The 25,499-nt window shown below is 44.7% G+C and overlaps 1 protein-coding gene across 5 annotated transcripts; it reads right to left on the bottom strand.

Moving 5' to 3' along the window:
• Positions 1-11,460: 11,460 nt before the first annotated feature.
• Positions 11,461-24,127, bottom strand: GNPDA1 (glucosamine-6-phosphate deaminase 1). 5 transcript variants are annotated; one of them, XM_030827302.1, is made up of 8 exons: positions 24,071-24,114; positions 23,367-23,456; positions 22,991-23,120; positions 18,880-18,981; positions 17,241-17,423; positions 16,028-16,212; positions 13,866-14,040; positions 11,461-12,915 (listed from the first exon to the last, which is right to left on the bottom strand). In XM_030827302.1, exons 3-8 carry the CDS (start codon positions 23,112-23,114, stop codon positions 12,815-12,817), a joined length of 870 nt encoding a protein of 289 aa, XP_030683162.1. In that variant the 5' UTR covers positions 23,115-23,120; positions 23,367-23,456; positions 24,071-24,114; the 3' UTR covers positions 11,461-12,814. The 5 variants fall into 5 exon arrangements, with proteins under 5 accessions (XP_030683162.1, XP_030683149.1, XP_030683170.1 ...); XM_030827289.1 differs by lacking the exon at positions 23,367-23,456 and having other exon boundaries at positions 24,071-24,127; XM_030827310.1 differs by lacking the exon at positions 23,367-23,456 and having other exon boundaries at positions 13,866-13,992; positions 16,082-16,212; positions 24,071-24,127.
• Between the last annotated feature and the right edge of the window lie 1,372 nt (positions 24,128-25,499).

Below are 25,499 nucleotides of genomic sequence, written 5' to 3'. Positions count from 1 at the left end.
CAGAGTTGCTGCTATTTGTTCTGTCACCAAGGCAACTAATCACATTTTAAAACTGTTTGGCATATAACATAAAGTAAAAAGAAAAAGGTCACAGAATAGCATCTCTTTTACCTGGGCTTGTGACTGAGCTTAGGTTTTAGGGCCCATATTTTGTTTAAACCAGATAGTTTCATGGTCTTCCATTCAGGACATTTTGTGTAAAAATTGAGGTTAATTTGCCGGGCACAGTGGCTCATGCCTGTAATCCCAGCACTTTGGGAGGCCTAGGCGGATGGATCACGAGGTCAGGAGATCGAGACCATCATGGCTAACATGGTGAAACCCTGTCTCTACTAAAAATACAAAAAATTAGCCGGGTGGGTGGCGGGCGCCTGTAGTCCCAGCTACTCAGGAGGCTGAGGCAGGAGAATGGCGTGAACCCGGGAGGTGGAGCTTGCAGTGAGCTGAGACAGCGCCACTGCACTCCAGCCTGAGCGACAGAGCGAGACTCCTCAAAAAAAAAAAAAAAAAAAAAAAATTGAGGTTAATTTAAAGAATAAAGATAAGAAATGGAAATTAAAATGATTTGTTCTACAATATATAGCTGAGAAGAGTGATTTCTGTGATCAAAGAGGAGTTCAATTCAGATTTATTCAGAAAGAGCTCCTCAGAAGCTCTATAGTTCATGAGCTACTTGATATTTTCTAGAGATCATTTTATGTTAGGCTGTTGTACATTGTTGATGATGTCATAGAAGTAGGAAAGAAGCCTTTATAATACAGTTTTATGAAAGAAATGGGAGCCTTTTTCCCATTTATGATATTAAAAACAACATAGGTATTTGGTGTTTAGTCTCAAAAATTTGGTCACCTTAGTGATTCTTAGGTACAAAGTCTTCATCACTCAATTTTAACAAAGAAAATAGGGCTTATAAAGTTATACTTTTGAAGCATGAGTTATGAGCTAATTTTAAGATGGTATAGTTTTGGTAGAGTACTTTTGTCTCAGTAAAATGAAAGATTTGGGTAACTCCCCAAATGCCCTGTAAAACAAATGGGTTTGTGGAAGGTTGTGGGGTCAGCAAAATATATGATAGAATAAAGAGTTTTGTACCTACCTTAATTTCATGAAAGCCTTTTTTTATGAGTGGGTTGAGATTTGCCATAAATTAGTATGAACCTCATGGGCCTTTTTTCTTTTTGAGACAGGGTCTCACTCTGTCACCCAGGCTGGAGTGCAGTGGTGCGATCATAGCTCACTGCAGCCTTGAGATCTCCTGGTCTCAAGTAATCCTCCCACCTCAGCCTCCTGAGTAGCTGGGACTACAGGCACATAGCACCATGCCCAGCTAATTTTTTTTTTTTTTTAGTAGAAATAAGGTCTCGCTATATTGCCCAGTCTGTGAACTCCTGAGCTCAAGTGATCCTCCTGCCTCAGCCTGCCAAAGTGTTGGGATTTACAGGCCTGAGCCACAGTGCCTGGCCTCCTGGGTGTTTTTGGGGGAGTTTGAATAGTCAGTGTCTCTTCATTTTTATATAAAAGGTTTGGGTCTAGAGCTGATAAATGAAAATAAGCTATCAAATAACTTATTTATTTATTTGAGTTGGAATCTCACTCTGTTGCCCAGGCTGGAGTGCAGTGGCACAATCTCAGCTCACCGCAACCTCTGCCTCCCAGGTTCAAGTGATTCTCCTGCCAGCCTCCCAAGTAGCTAGGACTACAGGCATGCGCACCGTGCCCAGCTAATTTTTTTGTATTTTTAGTAGAGACGGGGTTTCACCATGTTGGCCAGGCTGGTCTCAAACTCCTGACTTAGTGATCCAACCGCCTTAGCCTCCCAAAGTGCTGGGGTTACAGGCATGAGCCACTGTGCCTGGCCACAATTTTTTTTTTTAAATCAAAATAGCTCTGACATTTTAAGCTTGTGATCGAACTAACTTTAGGGCCTGCCCTTGTCAATTGAGATGCATCTTGTTTCATCCATTTTTCTTTTAGTTTAAATTTTTATTATTATAATTTTTATTTTTTTAGCTACCCTATTAACAGACCATCCATTTTTTAAAAGGAAACTTTTTATTTTAGAATATAGATTGACAGAAAAAGTGCCAAGATTGTACAGTGTTCCTATATACCCCTCACTCGGTTTTCCTTATTAACATATTAGTGCAGCACATTGATCATATTAATGAAGCAGTATTGATATTATTAAGTATAGTTCATACTTTATTCAGATTTTCTTAGTTTTACCTAATGCCCTTTTTCTGTTCCAGGATCCCTTCTAGGACACCACATTATTACATTTAGTCGTCATGTCTCCTTAGACCCCTCTCAGCTGTCACAGTTGTCTCATCTGGTTTTATTGTTATATAAACATTAATTATACCTTGGTACATCTGGATTGGGCAGGAGCCAAAAAACTTTTTGAAGACAGATTACCTAATCCTAGCAGGCTCAGCAAATCAGTGATTTCTTTTTGACTGAGGTCTTTTGTAGCTTTAAATCAGTTACTTCTCAGGATGCTTCAGTGCTGTGTGTGCAGTTTTAGGCTGTTCACCTGTTCTAGTAATTTTCCTGCTCAGCTTCTTGAAAAACATTAAACACTGGGCAAGTTGATCAAGTCAGGAAGTCAGCTGGACCCCTTAGACTGTGCCCTGGTGTGAGAATTGGCCTGCCATCTTGGCTAAATCCCAAAGTTTGTTGCATAGATGTATCCCTTCCTGTTGACCTGTGGAGGAGCTGGTGAACGTAAGAAAGGCTCAGAATCAGAAGCCATATTCCTAGACAGATTTGTGGTGTTGTCAGCAGTCTTTTTTTTTTTTTTTTTTTTTTTTTTGAGATGGAGTCTTGCTCTGTCACCCAGGCTGGAGTGCAGTGGCTTGATCTCGGCTCACTGCAACCTTCGCCTCCCCAGTTCAAGTGATTCTCCTGCCTCAGCCTCCCAAGTAGCTGGGATTACAGGTGTCCACGACCACACCCAGCTAATTTATTTTTTATTTTTTTATATTTTTATTTTTAGTAGAGACGGGGTTTCACCATGTTGGCCAGGCTGGTTTCAAACTCCTGACTTCAAGTGATCCAGCCATCTCAGCCTCCCAAAGTGCTAGGATTACAGGTGTGAGCCACCACACCCAGCCCAAAGTCATTTGCCCAAAGTCATTTTTTTAGTAGTAGACAGTTCTAATTTACATTAGTAATCTCTTAATATACTTAGTATTTATTTTTTCTCAAGAGCAATGAGAGTTAATTAGAGGAGATAATAATAAAGTTGTTCACGTGGCTGTCTGCTTTGAAAGGGAATTTCAGAATTTTGACTGGAGTTTGGATCTCCCACCTGGTATTAACTTTGCCATAAGCATCACCAGCAGGTGGCAGCAGTTCCCATGTTCTAAAAATATAGTCACTAGTTAAGACAGGTATAGAGTATGTTGTTTTGTTACAGAAGTAGATTTAATTTCTGGTATTTAAATTTTCCTCATTGTATTTCATTATAGTCTGTTTTATACTTTAGTATACAGAATGGTATCTAACAATACTATCAAGGCAGGAACAGCAGTATTACCAGAAATTTTTAAATACTCAAAAGTGTATGTGAACCACAGTTGACATCTTATGCAATTGTTACATAGTAAGAGTGTCACTCCTGATAGTGGCACTTAACCTTCAACCACCAAAGTAGGGAAATTAAGTTGTATATAAAGCTCCTAAGTAGGACCAAGGAATTGTAACATCATGGTGCCCTCTGATGCTGGTAAGAGTAGCCAGCCTGCTCCCCAAACCTTAGCTTAACTAAAAAAATCAGGCCAGACTGAGTGTGGTCAGAAATCTGGCTATGGGAGCTTTAGGGGTATTCTTAACAAATGTTTATGGTAATAATCAACTTTCATCACCCATCGTTTAGACTGTACAGTTTCTCAGGTTGTCTGAAGATTTACCTCTCCAAGGACTCCCACATTCCTCTGAGCCAGAGGATGCTTTGGAGAAGATTGTGTACATGGGAAACTCAGGGAGATTTGACGCCGAAGTTGCTAAGTACAAAGTTAAAACAGTCACTTCTTTTCCTTGCTTGGATCTCTTTTTTTCCCTTCATTATAAAAACAAACCAAAAAAGGAAAAACAACTAAACTCACACTAATACAACATAAATACATGTAAATTTTAAAAGCGATTGTCTTACCCTCAGTACCATTCTACTTTTTGCAACCTATAGTATTTCCTAGAATAACTCACTTATTTAACAAATACTGATGGAATACCCTGCAATGGGCCTTACTCTTTTTCAAGGTGGTGAGAATGTAGCAGTAAATAAAACAGACATAATCTCCCTGCCCATGTGGAACTTAAATTCTGGCAGAAGGAAAGAGACACTAAGTAAATTATCCGGTTCATCAGAAGGTAAGTACCATGGGTCGTGCGCAGTGGCTCCCTCCTGTAATCCCAGTGCTTTGAGAGGCTGAGGTGAGAGGATCGCTTGAAGCCAGGAGTTTGAGACCAGTCTGGGCAACATAGTAAGACTGTCTCTCTTAAAAAAAAAAAAAAAACAACTAAAAACTAGCTGGGTGCAGTGGTATGTGCCTGTCGTCCCAGCTGACATTCAAGAGGCTGAGGCAGGAGGATTTCTTGAGCCTAGGAGGTCAAGGCTGCAGTGAGTCTTGATCACACCACTGCATTCCAGCCTGAATGACAAAGCAAGACCTTTGTCTCAAAGAAAAAAAAGAAAAAAAACCATAGAAGTTGGGGACAAGAAATAGGGAGTTAGGGGAGGCAGGGCAATGTTGGAATCTTAAAGAGTAGAGAAGACTCCATCAAGATAGCACTTGAACAAAGTCTCAGCAGTGTGGGATTGAACCTTCTGGACACCTGGGAGGAGATAATTCCAGGCAGAGACAGCAAGGGAAAAGCCCTTGGGCTATGAGCATGTAAGAGGGCTCCAGGAACAGTGTGGTAGCCAGTGAAGGCTGAGGCAGACCCAGGAAGAGTGAGAGACGGGATGTGAGCATGTGGTCCTGTAGACTATATAGAGCCTTGTGTGAACTTCGGCTGCCACTCTGAGAGGGGGCCATTGAGCAGAGAAGTGATAGGGTCAGGCGTGTGCTTTAGGGGATTGGTGAGCAAAGGTGGAAACAGACCAGTTAGGCCATTTGCAGTAGCTCAGGTGAGAAGTGCAGGTGGCTTATACCAGTGTGCCAGAAGTTAGAATCTTGAGAACTGGTTAGATTCTATACTTACCTTGAAGGTAAAATTAATAGGATTTGTTGACAGGCTGGCTATATGAGAAAGTAAGGCATCAGGTTGATTTCTAGGTATTTTTATCTGAGCAGTTGAGATGAGAAACCTGTAGGTAGCACAGGTCTGTGGCTGAAGATCAGGAATTTGGTTGTGGACAGGTAAGTTTGAGATGCCTGGTAGTTATCCCAGGGGAAATGATAAAACAGGCAATTGGATATTCTAGTCCAGAGTTCAAGGGAGCAACTCAGGGTAGAGATAGAATTATGGGAGTCAACGTGTAAATGGCTTTAAAGCCATGAGACTAGATGAGATTACCAAGGGAGTGAGTTATATGTAGAGAAAGATCCAAGGACTGAGTCTTGGGTCACTCCAGATGCTAAGAAGTCAAGGAGACGAGGAAAAACCAGCAAAGACAGACAGTGGCCAGGGAGGTAAGAAAACCAGCTGTGTGTGATGTCTTGGAAGCCAAGTCAAGTTTGAGGGAAGGAGTAATCCACTGTGTCATATGCTGCAAAAAGGTCAAATACTGTGAGCTGTAACAATTGACGCAGTCAGTATTGAGGTCCTTGGGGACTTTGACAAGTGCTGTTTCAGTGGAGGGCAGTTGCAAATCTAGAGTATGTTTGAGAAAGAATGGGGTGTCCTCATAATAAGAAAAAGGCCGAGCAAACTGATAATCAACAGCTTTTCTTACATCTGTCAGAGAATTGAGGTCACAGGGCAAACCTTCACCGCAAAAACAGGCAGGAAATAGAGATCGGCTCACCTAAGACAGAAGCTGTTGGAGACAGTAACTGAGATTTAAACATATTGCTGTGGGCTAAGTGCGGACTAGCTTGAGGGTTCAAAACCAGGAGCTTGTCTAAGGGAACCCCACACTTTGGTGGGTTTTACCTCAAGGAGACCGACTAGGTTCTCCTGTAAAGATGGCAGGAAAATTCCCTTGTGCTTTGGGCACGGGAAGGGGGAAAGTAATCCTTTTGAAATACATCCAGGAAGAAAGCAGCCCCAGATCTTCTGTTCTCCATGGCAGAGAACAGTTTTCTCAGGGAAAACTACTTGCAGGAGCCTTCTCTAGCTTAGGAGAAGGGCAGTTGGATGGCTCAACCCCCCTCTAGCCTTCCTGTCTCACGTAAGAGGAGGAAAAAACAAGTCTCCACTAAAAAAAAAAAAAGACAGATGTAATCATAAGAATATGCAGTGCATCTTCTCACCAATACAATACCATCAGTACGGCTCCAGGATAACAGTGGATTACAACTGAGAGAGCTGCAAGATACAGACTCTATTTTAAGAAGGAATTTCTAGGGAAACCCAAAGACAACAGGGTTGACAAAGATATTGAGGAAAATTGGAGCCTCTAGCACCTACAGCGAACATCAGATGCAGCCTGTTAGCCAGATAAACATACAACTCACATTAAAGGTCTGTTTACGTAATTTCTTGTTACCTAATACATCATGTCTGGCTTCAGTAAAAAAGTACAAAGCATGCTAAAAGGGAAAAAAGAAGAGACAAAGCAAGCATCAGAGCCAGACTCAGATATGTCAGAGATTTGAGAGTTATCAGACTGGGAATTTAAAATAACTGATTAATGTGCCAGATTTCTAATAGAAAAAATGAACAACATGCAAGAATAGTCAGGTAGTATAAGCAAGAGATGGAAACTTAGAATCAAAAAGAAATGAAAAAAAAAAAAAAAAAAAAAAAAAAAAAAAAGACCAGGCACAGTGGCTCACGCCTGTAATCCCAACACTTTAGGAAGCTGAGGCGGGAGGATCACCTGAGGTCAGGAGTTCAAGACCAACCTGACCAACATGGAGAAACCCCATCTCTACTAAAAATACAAAATTAGCCTGGCGTGGTGGTGCATGCCTGTAATCCCAGCTACTCGAGAGGCTGAGGCAGGAGAATAGCTTGAATCCGGGAGGCGGAGGTTGCGATGAGCCAAGATCGTGTCATTGCACTCCAGCCTGGCCAACAAGAGCGAAACTCTGTCTCAAAAGAAAAAAAAAAAAGCTAGCAATAAAACACTGAAACAGAGATGAATGCCTTTGATGGGCTCATAAGACTGAACACAGCCAGAAAGAATCAGTGAGCTTGAAGATATGTCAATATAAACTTCCCAAATTGAAATTGAAAGATTTCAAAAAGGAATGGGAAATTTTTAAAAACAGCAGAATATCCAAGAACTGTGGGATAATTTTTAAAAGTGTAGGTTGGATGCAGTGGCTTACACTTGTAATCCCAGCACTTTGGGAGGCTGAGGCAGGCGATTGCTTGAGGCCAGGAGTTTGAGACCAGCCTGGGCAACATGGCAAAACCCAGTCTCTACAAAAAAAAAATACAAAAATTAGCCAAGCATGGTTGCGCACACCTGTAATCCCAGCTACTCAGGAGGCTGAGGTGGGAGGATCGTTTGAGCCTGATTGCAGTGAACTGAGATCATGCCACTGCACTCAAGCCTGGGCAACAGAGAACTTGTTTCAAAAAAAAAAAAAAGCAAAGTGTAGCTACGCATAATGGGAATACGGTAGTTCCCCCTTATCCACCGTTTCACTTGCTACGGGCAACTGTAGTCCAAAAATAGGTAAGTGCAGTACAATAAGATTGTGAGAGAGGGAGAGAGACAATGCTCACATAACTTATTACAGTGTATTGTTATTCTATTTTTATAAATCTCTTACTGTGCCTAGTTTATAGATTAAGCTTTATCATAGGTATATGTGTATCAAAAAAAACTATCAGGTTCAGTACTATCCACGGTTTCAGGCATTCACTGGGGGTCTTAGAACATATGCCCTGTGGATGAAGGGGCGACTACCATACCAGAAGGAGAAGAGAGAATAGAAGAGGGAGAGATTAAAGTCAGAGTGTGGGTAACTCTAGAAACTTTGCTCTAAAGGAGATCAGAGAAATGAGGATGTACTTGAGGGGGCAAATGAGGTACAGTTTTGTTTTTAAATCTTGTCTTGAATACCATAAGAGTGGTCCAGGAGAGGACAATTTGATGCTGTAGGTGAGAGTTGGGAGTGTTGCCAGAGCAATGTCCTCAAGGAGGCAAGAGAGGATGGGATCTGGTGTGCAAGCAGAGGGCTCGGCCAAGGAGCAGGTAACAGGAAGACAGCAGGTGTGAAAGCAGGGCTGACGTCTGGGTGTGTGATGATGGGAACTCGTGGACATTCTTTTCTGATTGCTTCTGTTTTCAAGGTCATTAGCTGAAAGGAAAGCTGGGGTAGAGGGGTTAGAGGTTTGGGACCTTATGATTTAGTCTTTGAGGATACTAAATGGACTAGTCTGATTATTAATATAGTATGACTGCCAGCTGGTGGTAATGGCTCCCCTGAGGTCCAAAGTACTATGTTCTGTTTTACCTGCCCATTATTGCATAACTCTAAATCCTGTCACACTGTATCTTACTGGAAATGGACGTGTTTCATTAGCATCTCATCACAGTAAGGATTTTGGTTCCCAGGAAAGAAGCATCAAATTTTCCAAGTTAGATCTCCTCAGTAGGCCAGTTGGCTAATCCATTATGTAATATGCCATGATTTCTCCTGGTTGTTGGGTACGATCACTACTCATGGGGACAACTATCAGGCTTATGGTTCAACAAGTACCAGTGCCTTCTAGCTATCAAGGCACTGCTATAGGGGCAGAATAGAGCAGTATTTAACATCTGCCTTCATGGAGCTTACACTTAGTTAGGAAACAAAATACATGTCCAGTGGTAAAGGGTTCTGAGAAAATAGCGCACGGCAAGGATAGAACTTGGGGATTGCAGCTTTATATTGGAGGATCAGGGAAGAGTTATCTGATAAATGACATTCGAGGCAAGGCCTGAAGGACGGAAAGAGTAGAAGAGTAGGCGATAGAGGGAATAGTGAGCCAGGCTCTTGTGTTCACCTCTACTTTATAAACAGACTAATAGAAGGAAGGTGGCACCCATTGATATCAACACTGCCACTTTTTACTAAATGTAAGTAAACACATTCTGTCTACTCTTCCTGAAATACAACTCTGTGTGCACTTAATATTACATTTTCCCTTTCTTATCAACTTGCTGTTTTACAAATTCAAATTGTTCCAGTCAGCTGTACTTAGTATTTCCTTTTTGATCAAATTGTGAAAACCTAGTCAGTGGGAACCCATTTAACGGGCTCTTTTGTCCTCTCAGAACTGCCTCAGACATTTTTGTTTTGTTTTATTTCATCCCCAGACTTCCTGGGACAAGCCCCAGACTTTTTTTTTTGGAGATGAAGTCTTGCTCTGTAGCCCAGGCTGGAGTGTAGTGGCATGATCTTGGCTCACCGCAACCTCCGCCTCCTGGGTTCAAGCGATTCTCCTGCCTCAGCCTCCCCAGTATCTGGGATTACAGGTGCACGGCACTGCACCCAGCTAATTTTTTGTATTTTTAGTAGGGATGGGGTTTCACCATGTTGTCCAGGCTGGTCTTGAACTCCTGACCTCAGGTGATCCGCCCGCCTCAGCCTCCCAAAGTGCTAGGATTACAGGCATGAGCCACTGCGCTCGGGCAGCCCCATACATTTTTGAAAGCACCCTTATTTCCAGTAACAAGATATTCCAGGTCTACTCTGATCCCCACCCCCAAACATATTAGCTCCTGTACAAGGAGCCCTGATATTAGAGGCCCAAGATGACCCAGGGGTGTACATCCATCCCACTTGATCGCATAAGCACTGGTTGTAGCAGGACACTGCTGTTGAGCCACCAGGAAAACACAGACTTGGGAAAGACATCAGATCTTTCCAAGGTCTTAAGTTCATACATATATCTCCAGTTTAGCCGTCATTACTAAGTCCTTTTTTGTCTCATTTTAATGTAGTTACTATAACATACTTAAAATTTAAACCCTTCTTGACTGGATAAACAAAATGTATGTCCACAAAATGGAATACTATACAGCAATAAAAAGGAATGGACTACTGCTACGTGTTGTATGAACCTGAAAAATGTTACACTTAGTGAAAAAAGCCAGACACAAAAGATGTCATGTCACATGATTCCATTTATATTAAATGACCAGAAAAGGTAAATCTATAGACACAAAGCAGACCAGTAGTTGCCTGGAGCTGGGGTTAGGAGTAGGGAGCTTTTGGGAATGATAGAAATGGATTGTGGTGCTGGGCACGGTAGCTCATGTCTGTAATCCCAGCACTTTAAGAGGCCGAGGCAGGCAGATCACTTAAGGCCAGGAATTCAAGACCAGCCTGGCCAACATGACGAAACCCTGTCTCTACTAAAAATACAAAAATTAGGTGGGTGTGGTGGTGCACACCTGTAATCCTAGCTACTGGGGAGTCTGAGGCAGGAGAATCACTTGAACCTAGGAAGCAGAGGTTGCAGTGAGCCGAGACTGCACCACTGCACTCCAGCATGGAAGACAGGGTGAGATTTTCTGTCTTTAAAAAGAAAAAAGGATTGTGGTAAGGAAGTGCACAATTCCATAAACATAAAAATTGTTGGATTTATATCTCAAAAAAAATTTTTTTGAGATAGGGTCTTGTTCTGTTGTCCAGAGTTGGGGTACAGTGATGCAATTATAGTTCACAGCAGTCTTGAACTCCTGGGCTCAAGCAATCCTCTCGCCTCAGCCTCCTGAGTGGCTGGGACCACAGGCATGCACCACGCTTGGCTAATTTTTAAAAATTTCGTAGAGACAGGGTCTTGATATGTTGCCCAGGCTGGTTTTGAACTCCTGATCTCAGGTGATCCTCCTGCTTTGGCCTCCCAAAGCATTGGGATTACAGGCATGAGCCACTGCATCCAGCCTCAAAATAGTTAAAAAAATTAAACCCTTCTTTTAACTTCTACATCTACCTCCCTAATTGGCTATATTGACCTAAGATATTCCATTATAATAACTTAAAAAAAAAAAAAACCTAAATGTATTTTTCCATACCTTGCAATAATATCCCTCATCACAAATCTGTCTTAATCTTTATAACAGCTGTATCCTCGTTTGGATCTCAGGTACAGCCCCAACATGACAATTTACTGCTCATCTGTTCATTCCTACCCTTTTTTTTTCCTATAAGTGCTCCATTTTCATAAAATCTTATTTTTCACTCTGATGATTGAAGAGGAGATCAATAGATGGTTGCTGTGCTTGTGACCTTCCTGCAAGCTCTTGTGAGGACTGAGTGTGAGGTTTTGCTTACCAGCTCTTTCTAAAATATATAAATAGCCCAGAGAGTCTTCTAAAACTGGGGGCTCAAATCCACAAATGACATGTTATTTGAAAATACTGGATTTAATAGAAAATATCACATTGTAAACAAATCCATTGATCCATGAGCTTAAAACAGAATGACGGCACAATCACATAGAAAAGCTAAAGACAAAACACTGGTACCAAACATAGCCCTTAGGCCTGAGCTAGGCTCTCAAAGGTCTCTCCCAGAAGTAGAGGCAGCGGTAGCTTCAAACAGGCACAAAAACAGCGAGGCAGTATCCACTCCAGGAAGGCCTAAGACAATGAAAGGAAGCCAGAGCAACAGACCACCTTGGGATCCGGGGAGAAGAATAAATGGGCAAAAGGGTTGTATTTCCTGATGTTCTCAGAACATCAGACCACACTATGTGAATCTAGCAGGACTATTTTAAGTGGGGAAACAATACTAGAAGCATTTGGTGTATTTTCCTGGCACTCACCTCCTAGGGAAGCAGGAGAGCAGGACACTCAGGAGTTGTGACTAAACTCACACTTAAGCTGCCTGCCCAGACCGTCCCCTTGGCTGAACACAACACTGAAATTGTGGCAGTGTCTGTTGCCCCAGTGGACCTCCTACTTACTAATGAGTATGTAAAACAAAGGAGCCACAGTGAGGCCTTTCACAAAAACACAGGGCTCTGGGGGGAAAACAGCTTCCATCTTCTGCCTTTTGGTGCTGGAGAGTCCCTGAGGCAGAGAAGTTTGATGTGGCTGGGCCCCTTGAGGCTCTGGGTTTATCAGTAGAAGCCTCCTCTTTGGCCCCACCCACCCAAATCCACCCCCAGGTTTTCCTAGTTCAGAGAAAAGCTGTGAAAGTGGAAGAAGGAAGGAAGGAATCGTTTTCTTTCCATTGCACTTGTTACTGACCAAAGAGACTGCTTCCTCGCACTTATTTTAGATATTGAGTTTGTGCCTTAACCTGGAACAATGGTTCTCAACCAAGGGGCAGGCCTGTGCAAGAAGGACTCTCAAGACTCTTCAAAGAGGTCGTGTCCAATATACACAAGCCCCTAATTCCCTCCCAAGTGAAAATCAATGCATGTAAGGAGAGAAATTCCTGACGGGAGTGTGTCATACATGTGAACCGTGGCTGAAGCAGAACAAAAAGTTTAAAACTCCCAACCTGGGTTTGGCAGACATCAAAATGATGGAGTACATTTTGCAGAGATTTTTTTTCTGATTAAGTTACAAACATTCTCCCTATAGCTAAACTCCATGACTAGGCTTCCAGCCTCATGGCCAAGAACAGTAAGTTCACCCACTTATCTGGAGTAACCATACTAGATTAAAGAAATACAATTCTTTCTTCTAAAGACAATTTCCAGAAAGACCTGCCTTTCCCTATGGGTACTTGACACTAGGTCCCAGCACAGGCTAATCACTGTATGGTTTCTTCGAAGATTGGCTTTTCTCAGTTTCTTTCTCTTTGATACTGTACAAGGGGTCCACCAACTTGTTATGAACAAGCATTAAACCTACAAAAAATTAAAAACAAAAAGTAGTTAATTCAGGCAGTGGCAAGAGTTCCTTGATTATCAATCATAACATCCAGGAGCTCTCAAATTTTGTCTTAGAGTTGACACTTCTCTCTTTTCTCTATGATCCCCAAATGATAAACACCCTAAGAGTACAAAAAGAGTTATTCACAGTGAGTACTACATTCATGGAACTTCTATAAATTCAATCACTATGGGAGTTGGCTATTTAAAGGTTGGTCTTTTCAGCAAAGAACAAATTCCTAATTGACCTGCTTGAGTAAAGGAGGATTTTCACATGTTTGCCTAAAGCCGTGGGCATCCTTTTAAAGTAAAAGAAGGGCTGGGCATAGTGGCTCTCACACCTATGATCCTAGCACTTTGGGAGGCTGAGGTGGGTGGATCACCTGAGGTCAAGAGTTTGAGACCAGCCTAGGCAACATGGCGAAACCCTGTCTCTACTAAAAATACAAAAATTAGCTGGGTATAGTGGTGGGCACCTGTAATCCCAGCTACTTGGGAGACTGAGGCAAGGAGAATCACTTAAACCCGGGAGATGGAGGTTGCAGTGAGCTGAGATCATACCACAGCACTCCAGCCTGTAAAAGAAAGGAAGATCCTCCTGATAATTCAGTGTCTCACCTAGAGGGGAATCACTTGTTTAAGATTTGAAGAGAAAACCTGAGGCTTCATGGCACTGTGAGGTCACCACATAGTCCTTGGACCACACTGCATTTTCTTTCCTCCTCCTTAGAGCAAACAGATCTCCAGAAATGGATCTTTGCAGTCACAGGCAGAAGAGAAATGACTGTGTAGTGTGATGCAGTTGGGTTTGATATTAAGATTACGGTTGTCAATTAAAATGACCAGAGGATGAAAGCTGGATCTACTCCTCACTCCCAGCACACCCTGAGGTTGACCACCTCCTCCTGGACTGACACCTCCCTCACCTTTGAAATACTTGACAGTCTTCACTTTCAGCTCCAAGGTAGCATCCTCGTCACACACAAACACGGTGCGGGGATGCTGCTGGAAGGCAGACACGGTCCACATGTGGTTCACTCCCTCCTCGATGGCCTTGTACAGAGCAAATGCCTTGTGAGCACCTGTGATGAGGATCATCACCTGAGGATCAGAAAACAAGTCTGTGATGGAGGGGAGCATTCCAGACACCCTAAACAGTTGTAAGGATGATTGTTTTTCATATCACATTGTAAGTGGTTACCATGCAACATACTTTTGCTCAGTGCTCCCTGTGTTTTATCACACAAATAACCCGAGGCAGGCAGCATCATTATCTCCATGTTATAAGGAAACAGAGCCCCGAGGGGTTAAGTAACTTGCCCAGGGTCATTTATGACCCCAAAGTTCATGTTCTTGACTACCACGTGGCAGTGCCTCCAGGTATCTTTGATGTTGACCATGAAGGTGTCCTGTAAACAGACATGCCATGCCCAGGCCCGCTATCCCATCAGCTGGGTGACTCTCCACAAGCACAGTTTGTGAAAGAGGGCTCCCAACCTGCACCAACAGCAAGGGCGCTTTGCAAGCAATGGTGGGAGTTATCTGTGGGGCCTCTAAGGCTGAATCCCAGAAAGGTTGCCCCATTATCTGGTCACTTACAGTTCACAGCATTAAACCTATGAACTAATGTGACTTGGGGTGATGGTTTTTGTTAATATATAATAAAACAAAGGCACAGTCTCCACTTAACAGTTAAAATATCAAGAACGTAAGTGATCTTAAAGAACTCAGCTCTAGAGCCGGGCGCGGTGGCTCACGCCTGTACTCCCAGCACTTTGGGAGGCCGAGGCAGACGGATCACGAGGTCAGGAGATCGAGACCATCCTGGCTAACACAGTGAAACCTTGTCTCTACTAAAAATACAAAAAATTAGTCGGGCGTATTGGCAGGCACCTGTAGTCCCAGCTACTAGGGAGGCTGAGGCAGGAGAATGGCGTGAACCCGGGAGACGGAGCTTGCAGTGAGCCGAGATCACGCCACTGCACTCCAGCCTGGGGGACAGAGCAAGACTCCGTCTCAAAAAAAAAAAAGAACTCAGCTCTATTCAAGGGCAGGAAAAGAGAAAAAAAAAGTAACTCAGTTCTATAGATTTCACTTTAATTCACATGTGCCACAGAGTTGTGAACAGGATTTACTGTTCCTTTCTTAAAATATTAGAACGCAGAAGCAGAGAGGGAATGTGACTATTTCTTCCGGACCCCCCAGCAACCCAGAACTCTTTTTAGAAAAGACAATTTCCTGATTTCCAGCCCCAGGTCCTTTCCCAGATCAGGATGCCCTCATGATAAAAGACAGCCCTAAACCCGTTTCCACGCTGCAAGGCTAAAAACAGCGAGTAAACACCCCCACCCCACGTACTGATTGAAGATTACCCAACAGAAATCTGGGTGCCGTCACTCATTTCACAAAAGTTCACTTTAAACAGGGAAGTTTTCATTGATTTAGATGCTTGTTTATTGGCTGGGGCAAAGAAATATAAATCTAACATGTCTATACACATCAGAAAGGAAGAGAAAATGCTTCTAAAGTTCTAATGAAAACAAGGAAATTGGAACCACAAAAAAATTCAAATTCAAATAATAGCCAATTTTTTAGGGGAAAAGCTAAATTCAGTTTAAAACACTTATATTTTAATCACACTTCACCACATTTATTAATCTCTGAGCACGGGGCTAGAAGCACAAGCATCCTTGGTGTCCAAACAGTGACCTCTACCAACTACAAGGAACAAGGGAGCCCCTCTCTCCATACCTAGTCAGGTACAAAATTCATATTCCAACATTAGTGATGCTGGCCTCCTCTCTGCCTGTGAAAAGCATGAAAGGGGCCCGAGGCCAGAGAGCCTGCTGTCCCAGGCAGTCAGCCAAAGGCACCAAAAACGTGCTCAAGGGATTCACTTCACACTGGGAATAATGATGTCTTCCAAAGAGGCAAGAGGAACAGTAAGTAACAGGGTCAGCAAGGATTTTAGCCTTATTTATCATGTCTTCATCTTAATAAGAATGTAGGTGGTACCAGTATAGTTAAGATTAACAAGAGAAAGACAAGTCCACTCAGCACAAGGCTGGTGGGGCCCTTGCGCCCTTACCTCTCTAGCATCCATGACAGTGCCCACCCCCACCGTCAAGGCCATGGTGGGCACCTTGGTGAGTTCTCCATCGAAGAACCTAGCATTGGCCAGGATGGTGTCCATGGCCAGAGTCTTCACACGGGTCCTGGACACCAGACTGGAGCCTGGCTCGTTGAAGGCAATGTGTCCATCAGGGCCAATGCCTACAGGGAGAGAGCCCATGCAGCCCTGTGAGTCCCAGGGATCCAAGATTTCAAGAATGGACAATCTCTCCTTCCCTAACTAGGGTCTGAAAAAAAATCATTGAAAGCTGTGTCACCTTTCTCATTTGCAGCCCTGGGCAGGTACACCTTAAACATGTGATCTGTCCCCCTCCCTACCATTTCTTTCTCTTTGCCATACTGTCTCAGAGGAGACCCTCCCCACCATGTCTATCTGAGGCACACACAGACATTATTAACTTGCTATCACCCTCAAAAAGTTGAGGAGGAAGCACTCCAAACAGCTTCTGCCTCCCCAGTTTGTCAGAAAAGTAGACCTTCTCTGTCTCTTCTGCCTGTAGTTAGAGGGTCCTGCTGCTGGGATAGAGGTGCAGTGAACAAAACACCCAGAGAACCTGGACAGGGGCTGCCAAGGTTCTAAAATCTCAGAGGATGAGAGCTCCTGCCCTCCTCCCCCCAACCTTGAAGTATAGAAGAGTGATCTCTAGAGCAAGAAAAGGCAGTTCAATGTTACCCCTCATGGGTAACTCCAGAGGTGGCGATAGATGGACACACAGAAGGGCAGCTCAGAGGACCCAAGCACAAATCCAAGAAGCAGACACTTGCTCCCACCTGCGGACCTTGAGTGAGTCACCTAACTTCTCTGGGGTTCAACTGGCTATCTATAGGGGCTGTGTGGAGCCTTCTGGAACTACATGAGTCCATGATGTTAAATGTTTAGGTAAGTTCCAGGACTGATCCATAAAACCTTAAGACTGGGGAGTAGACACAATCTCAGAGTCCAAACCCAAACCTCTCAGTTTACAGACAAGGCATCAAACTGCAGAAAGAGATTCCCCAAGAGAACATAGTTCCTAAGTAACAGAGCCAGGCAGGGCCCATTTCTCCAGCCTCTGTCTCTGCGGTCACTAGCATACCCAGAAGAAGCTGTCTGGAGACAGGCATGGTGTCTTGTCCTCCTTCCCACGGGTCTGGCCCTGGACATGGGTGCTGCAGAGTGTCAAGCTCACCTCCAACAAATAGCTCGATCCCACCTGCAGCCTTGATCTTCTCTTCAAAGGCATCACATTCTGCCTGTAGGTCGATTGCATTCCCATCCAGAATGTGGGTGTTCTCTGGGTGGATGTCAATGTGCTTGAAGAAGTTGTTCCACATGAACGAGTGGTAACTCTCCGGGTGGTCTCGAGGAAGGCCTGTGGGGCCATGAGACACTCAGTCATGCCTAGGCCAAGCCAAAGCCCCCCTCCTAAGAAGGATGCCGGGACACCATGCCGACCTACAGAGACACTCCCAGGGGTCTGCCCATCTGGGAGCCTTAGGCACCAGCCCTCTGACCCCTAGCCACTCGGGACAGGCTGAGCCAGTATCCATAAGTGTCCACCCACCCAGTACCACCATCTGTGGCCACAGGGCTTGGCCAGAGTAACTGCACACCAAGGGCCTGGGAAATCCCCACATTCTGATCTGCTTTTCATAAGGCAATGACCATAGGTTAGAGGCTGGGGACACTCTGGCCACCTGGGGTAGGGCTGGACTCATCTTAGAAAGCAAGCAAGCACACCCCTCACCCTGTGCCTCTCACCCGACCATCCACTCCCAGTTCTACCCCACTCAGCCTGAATAAATTCCAGCTTGAACACTAGGTGGTTAGAGACAACTATCTCAGGGCTTCCCCAAATCAACTTTTTTTTTTAGCCAGGAAAAAAAAATAATAATGTTTAAGCATTAAGAATATGTAAAATCGGCCTTAAAAAGGAAGGAAATTTTGACACACTACAACAATGAATGAATCTTGTGGACTTTATGCTAGGTGAAAAAGCCAGTCAAAAAGACGAATACTTTATGATTCCAGTTATATACTCTAGTTTGATTCTACAGTAGTCAAATTCATAGAAACAGACAGTAAAATGGTGGTTTCCACGGCTCATGAAGTGGGAAATGAGAAGTTGTTGTTTCACGGGTATAGAGCCTGAGTCTTACAAGATGAAAAGAGTTCTAGAAATTGGTTGCACAACAATGTGAATGCACTTAACACTACTGAACTATACACAGAAAGGTGGTTAAGATGGTAAATGTCATGTTACATTTATTTTCCCACAATTTCTTTTTTTAAAAAGGATGTTTAAAATGAAGCTATTACAAAAGGACTGGGGTGAGGGGGAGGTGATAGAAGACCAAGGTATAGCCTTTCAGCAGCAGGAAGGATACCAATCTCAGGTCCCCTCCAAGTGTACCTGGCAGAAAGGGGAGCTGGAGGCCACACACAGAAGAGAAAGCACAGACACAGATCCTAGGGGAAACACCCCAGCCAGGATCCCACTTGCAATCATTTGTTCCAGAAAGAAATGGAATGGAGTTGAGGAGCAGGCAGAGGAGAAGGAGATACTCTAATATTTATTATTTGTTATGTATAAGAAACTTCCACATCTTTTATCATAAAAGCATTAAATTCATTTAATGCTTACAACCTGTGAGGTCAGCTTTATTAGCCCCATTTTACAGATGAGTAAACCAAGAGGTTAAGTATTGATAATTGAGCCTATCATCAAATGTCACTGGCTCCCTGATTCCTCTCCAGGGCTGGGCCAATGAGAGGAGGAGCATCAGTCTCCTAGAATCAGGAAAGAACCTTGAAAGAGAAAGACTCACCCACGTACTCATCCATGTTGAAGGTCTTCACATATTTAAAGGACAGGTCCCCATTCTTATAGTATTCAATCAGCTTCTTGTAGCAGCCAAGTGGGGTACTCCCTGCAAGAGTGGCCACAGCCATGAACACCCCTTGCACCCCAAGTCTAGAAGCCCAGAGGGTACACAGGAATAAGTCAGGGCTGCTCACAGGGAGAACCTGTCAGATCTGAAGTCCTGCCCAGTACTCCAATCCTAACTGCCATCCATCCATTAATTGCTTGTTTAATGCCTATTTTGCCACTAGACTGTAAGCTCCAGGAGGGCAGGACTGTGTCTGCCTTGATCACTGCTGAATCCCCAGTATCCAGCACACTGATGACTGAAATCACTCTGATTAGTACCTGAGTGAACGTCAGACTTAATTATTGACATGATACTCCCTGAACAAGTATTATGTGCAAGGCACAGGGCCATGTGATAAGGACACAGGGGAGCAAGGGACAGTAGCTACTCTAAGATAACTCACTGGTTAGGAGTAGAACACAAAGCAGGAACGTCAGTTGTGATAGGGTAAAGCACAGGCTCACCCAGTGCTTCAGGGTTCAAGGAAGACTTCCCTGAGGAGCAGCGAAGCCCTAGTTGAGTCTCATTAAAAAGTCAATGTCATGGCTGGGCGTGGTGGCTCACGCCTGTAACCCCAACACTTTGGGAGGCCAAGGCGGGCAGATCACTTGAGGTCAGGAGTTCAAGACCAGCCTGGACAACATGGTGAAACCCTGTCTCTACTAAAAATAACAAAAATTAGCTGGGCATGGTGGCATCTGCCTATAATCCCAGCTACTCGGGAGGCTGAGGCACAAGAATCACTTGAACCTGGGAGGCAGAGGTTGCAGTGGGCCGAGATTGCACCACTGCACTCCAGCCTGGCCAACAGAGCCAGACTCCATTTTGAAAAAAAAAAAAAAAGTCAATGTCATAAAAACACACGCATAATAAAAGGTAGGAGGACACTGTATATTAAAAGACTAAAGATGCATGAACCCTGACTGGACACTGGATTAATTTTTAAAAAACCAACCTATAAAAGATAAATGTGGACAAATGAGAAAAAATTGTGAACATAGTTTGCATATGAGATGATGGCATGATTTTTCATTTTCTTAGGTATGATGGCATCGTGGTTGTGTAGGAGAATGTCCTTATTCTCAGGAGATATGTGCTGAAGGATTGAGAGAGAAGTGTCAGGATGTCTGGAATTTACTTTCACGTGGCTCAGAAAAAAACTTGTGTGTGTGTAGATAAAGAACAAGAGCCAGAGAAAGGTAAAAGCAAATGTGGCAAAATGGTAACAATTGGTGAATTTAGGTGAATGGTACTGACCCGTTTTTTTCAACTTTTTTGAATATTTGAAATTTTGCAAACTAAAAAAAGAAAGAAAAAAAAACCCATCGAGATTACGTCATGTCACCCCTCTTTTCAAAACCCACCAATAGCTTCTCATTTCACCCTCAGCAACACCAGTCCTTCTAAGGCTCCACAAAACCTGGCCCCTGGCTATGAGACCCTCCTTGCCACCATATCCAACACTGCACAGCCCCACCCCTGCCGACACACTCCCTATCCTTTCCTGCTTCATGTTTCTCCTTTCCTCTTATCACCATCTAACATACGCTGTATTTTGCTAATTGTTTATTATCTGTCTCTCCCATTCTAATTTAAGCCTCAGAAGGCAGAAGTTTATATCCTTTTTGTTCATTGCTGTATCCTTAGAGGCTAGAACAGCTTTGCATACAGATGGCACTCAGTAAATACCTGCTGAGTGAATGGCAGCTCCCTGCAGCCCACCCAAAATAATCAGTTGGTCCGTGTGACAAGGCCTTAGCTATGCCTGAGCCACATAGCTTCCTCTCTCCTGCCATTTTCCAAACTTCTAGCCTTCCCATGAATTCTCTGAACTTCCCAATATCTAGCTAATAAACTCCTTTTCTGCTTAATTTAGCTGGAGTTGGTTTCTGTGGTTTCCACTGAGAACCCTGACAGGTGCTACATCTAACAGAAGAAATGTTCCAAGGAACCCGTGTGGAAATGCCGTCCTATTGGTTCAAGCAGAACAGGCAGGGAGAGGCCAGGTTTTGGAGGGCCTTGAATGCCACTCTGAAGAGCTTGGATCTGACTCTGCAATGATGGGAATGAGGAAATGGTTTCAGAAGGCCAGACTCTGACCCATACAGAGGTTGGGTCTCTCCACAGTTAGGAGACAGGATGTTAGCACAGCCTCCGAGGGCCTGAGACATTGGTGGTTTCACAGGCACAGGCAGATACTACTCCCACAAACCTCTAGTGCAGAGCTCAGCGAACTTTGGCCCACAGGCCAAATTTGACCTGCAGCCTGTATTTTTTATTTCTTTAGACAAAGTCTCGCTCTGTCACCCAAGCTGGAGTGCAGTGGCACAATCTCAGCTCACTGTAATCTCTATCTCCCAGGTTCAATCGATTCTCCTGCCTCAGCCTCCTGAGTAGCTGGGATTATAGGTTCCCACCACCATGCCCAGCTAATTTTTATATTTTTAGTAGAGGCAGGGTTTCACCATGTTGGCCAGGCTGGTCTCAAATTCCTGACTTCAAATGATCGACCCACCTCAGCCTCCCAAAGTGCTGGGATTACAGGCGTGGGCCACCACGCCTGGCCCTGTGGCCTGTTTTTATACAGCTTATGAGTTAAGAATGGTTTTCTTTTCTTTTTCTTTTTTTGAGACAGAATCTTGCTCTGTCACCTAGGCTGGAGTGCAATTGCACAATCATGGTTCACTGCAGCCTCGACCTCCTGGCCCAAGCAATCCTCACACCTCACACCGCAGCCTCCTCAGTAGCTGGGACTACAGGCATGTGCCACCATGCCTAGCTAATTTTTGTATTTTTTGTAGAGATGGGGTTTTGCCATGTTGCCCAGGCTAATCTCAAACTCCTGGGCTCCAGCAATCTGCCCACCTCAGCCTCCCAAAGTGCTGAAATTACAGATATGAGCCACCATGCCTGGCCTGGTTTTTACATTTTTAAATAGTTTTTTTTAATTAAAGAAGAATAATATTTTGTGACATGTGAAAGTTATATAAGTTCAAATTTCAGTGTCCATACAGTTTTATTGGCATACAACCATACTCATTCACTTATATATTGTCTTTTCTTTTTTTGAGACAGGGTCTCACTGTCACCCAGGCTGGAGTACAGTGACACAATCATGGCTCACTGCAGCCTCAATCTACCGGCTCAAGCAATCCACCTACCTCAGCCTCCCAAGAAGCTGGGACTACAGGTGAGCGCCGCCACGCCAGGCTAATTATAGCTGCTTTCAAACATCAGAAGGGTTAAGTTGTTGCAACAGAGATTATATGGCTAGTGAAGTCTAAAATATTTACTACTGGCCATTTACAGAAAAAGTTTGGACTGCAAGGAAGACCAAAAAAAAAAAAAGAAAAAGAACAAGTTTGAAGACCCCTCCAACACACAAACACACATAGACACGCTAATGGATGGGTCAGGTAGGGCCACTAGGGCAAACCCATCCATCTCTGAAAGAAATAATCAAGACATTTGTCTTGAGGAGCTGGGGTCAAAATATCTTTCTGAAAAAGCAACATTTTGATTTTTTCCAAAAGAATTTAGAACTGTTTTTTACTTAGGTCCTGTGTTTAATTAAGCCTTACAGAAAATTACCTAAGTGACTATCTTCTCAATTCTCCCAAGGATGGTACTTAGCTAGTACCCCTCTAGATGCAGAGAAGAGAAATTAATTCATTACATAAAATGAATGCCTTAGGGTATCAGGACTTAATTCTGTTAAGAAACCTTGGTGGACAGGGCTGACTTAGGATGTAGCCTAAAAATCAAATTCTTCCTGCCTAACCAAGATCCCTTCTGCTCCAGGATTCTGCAGGGACAGGCAGCGACTACACCAACCCATAAGGTAAGCTAGGTCCTTTGTATGTGGAAGGGGCAGGAAGGTGCTCTCTCAGCACCAGTACCCCAGAGCCCCCGTGAAGTCCGTTGGCTGAGTGAGCCCGTGTACCTGGCCCCTGTTGCCTACTCTCTCCACCCCTATCCACGGCACCCTCTCCATCCAAGAACGCACCAGTGGGGAGCCCCAGGGTAAAGTACTTCTCTGGCCCTGGGTTAAACTGGATGATGCGGTTCCTGATGTATTTAGCCGCCCACTCGCTGGCCTGAGAATAGTGCTCCAGGATGATGAGCTTCATCTTGTCCTGCAGTGGAGGAGAGGGGACGACAGAAAGGAATCAATGGTAAGGGGCAGAGAAAGAGATGGAGGTGGTGGGAGAAGCTTCTCTTACCCAGCAACAATCCCCTTCCCAAGCTGTCTGAGCCAGGAAAAAGGCCTTTCTATTCACAGAGGAGCTAAGAGGCTGGGCCAGTCGCCTCCACCACCCACAGCCCACCAGGAGGCGCCACTGGGGGCAGATCTGGGTTCTAATCTCAGCTCCTTCACTTACCAACTGCAGGACCTCGGTCAAAGGTCCTAAGTTCTCTCTGAGCCGTTTCCTCCCATGTAAAAATCGGGACAATAGTACCTACTTCACAGACTTCACGACGGGTAATATGAAATGAGAGAATGCATGTAAACAACTTAGTATTTAGTACGTTGGCTGTTACCATCCAGATAGATGCTCGGCTCAGCCCCGCCTCCCTCATCCCTGCCCCTACGGGAACGGGATACCCTACCCCCTCCCCGCCCTCTACCCCACGACTCTTCCTCAAGAAGTAGAGAGGTCATGGGATCATGCTGGGCCACTAGAGCAGGTGGGGCAATGAGCTCTGCCTGGGGAGCTGTGTGCTCTCTCTGGACTAGCGGAGGGGTCTTCCTACTGGCCCGCCTTGCTTTGCGAACTCCTCTGGGTCCTCAGTTTCCCCCAAAGCACAAAAGGGAAAAGGTAATCGCTCCAGAAGGACATTTTGCTCCCCCAGCACTGCGGTTAGTGGGAGTGTGAAGGAAAGAGGCGAAGGTGGCCCGCGCGGTCGTCGCTGGGGTACAGCGTGTCCCCCACCCCGATTACCACCCCATCGTCCCTCTGATCCCGCCTGGAAAATGTGTGAGGGCAGCTCCCCGGGGTCCCGACCCCGAGTGCCGTAGGGCTGGGGCAGCGCTCCGCGCTCCGGCCCGCGAGGAAGGTCCCCGCCAGCCCTGCTACCCACTTACACGGACGCCTCCCGCGGCGGCTGCAGCGACTGCGCCGGCGGCCCGGCCCCGCGCGGGTCACGTGACTGCGGGTCACGCGGCGCCGCGTGCGCCGCCCGCCGGGCTGACTCAGCCTGGCCGCAGCTACTGGGACTGACTTTCCGCGGCTGAGGAGTTCCGGCCACTCAGTCCCAGCTCGGTCCCTGGACTCGGCAGGCCCTGGAACAGACCTTAAAAAACACTTTCCCTTGGGAGGCAGGGATTCGAGCCGTGTGTGTGTGTGTGTGTGCGCGCAAGAGGAGGAGACTTGAGGGGTGCCGGGTCGCCCCCAGGAATACAACCCCCTGGACCTTGGGGCTGGGGCCTGGGGTTTTTAGTACAGGGGTTGAGCTGGGGGCAGGCAAAGCAGAATCGCTTCCTCAGTCTCCTAGGGTTGGGTCTAGCTCTGCCTTCAGTTTCTTTCTTTGTTTAGATGCCATTTATTTACCCAAGTATTACAACTTTTGTTGTTTAAAATACAATTGGACTTTTTAATGTCCTTTTTTAAAGATCAAACTTTGCAGCATTATATAATAGAGAAAAAGGCAGGCCCCTGGTTTCCCCAACTCCCCACACCAAGATAACCATTGCTTAGTTTAGAGTACATTCTGAATTGCTCTCTATGAATATGCTTACACTTATTTTACATAAATGGGAACACATACACATGAGGCTTATATATATCAAGGCTCAGATATTTGATCTGCAGTATTTCACTTAATCCTTATTAAGCTCCAGTGAAATAGGTTTGCCATTACTTTTTAACAAGTGGAGAAACTGATGCTTGGAGAGAAAAATTAAGTTGGCCAGAGGCACAAGTGGTTTCCCTAAGACTTCAATTCAGGGGGATCTGTCCAAATCCAAAATCCATGCTTTTTACCGCTAGCGGGCACTGCCTCCCAGCTGGTATGACTGGATTTGGGACGCTTCTATATCTGAACAAGAGATTCATCTTATTCTTTCCAGTCAACATTAGTGTTCCAGACTTCTAGGGACACTTGGGAACTTTCCATGCAGAGGCTGGAGGAAGGACTTGAGTGCTGGTCATCAGTAACATCTTCCATCACGTAGGGTTTTGCAAGAGCTTTGTGCCCATTATTTCATAGAATCCTGCCCAATCGTCAGATATGATTACCGCCATTTTATTGATGTGGAAACTGGGGATCAAAGGAGTACAGAGACTTGTGATATATGACCTCATAGTGTGACATCCTGGACTTTGGTCAGTGCTAGGGAGCAGTGGTGAGACCTTCTGAATCAGCCTAGTTTTCCTCCAGCAGCAAAAGGCCAAAGGAATCCTGGCTTCATGCCCACGGGACAAGGCCTTCCTTAGTCAGCTGGGTGGCCACGTTCTGCAATTCTGCTGAATCTGCTCACTGTGGACAGCCCCAGGCGCTCACCCAGCCCTTGG

Source organism: Nomascus leucogenys, chromosome 2, assembly GCF_006542625.1.
Source record: "Nomascus leucogenys isolate Asia chromosome 2, Asia_NLE_v1, whole genome shotgun sequence".
Classification (NCBI taxonomy): domain Eukaryota; kingdom Metazoa; phylum Chordata; class Mammalia; order Primates; family Hylobatidae; genus Nomascus; species Nomascus leucogenys.
This window is presented reverse-complemented; position numbering and strand designations above follow the sequence as displayed.

Bases quoted from the DNA above. Each gene is read 5' to 3' on its own strand.
- GNPDA1 (XM_030827289.1), bottom strand. From the start codon at position 23,114: ATGAAGCTCATCATCCTGGAGCACTATTCTCAGGCCAGCGAGTGGGCG. The intron at 17,424-18,879 runs GTGAGTCTTTCT...ATGGCCCCACAG, and splicing joins CAACATGGATGAGTACGTGG to GCCTTCCTCGAGACCACCCG. The intron at 14,041-16,027 runs GTAAGGGCGCAA...TCTGATCCTCAG, and splicing joins CTGTCATGGATGCTAGAGAG to GTGATGATCCTCATCACAGG.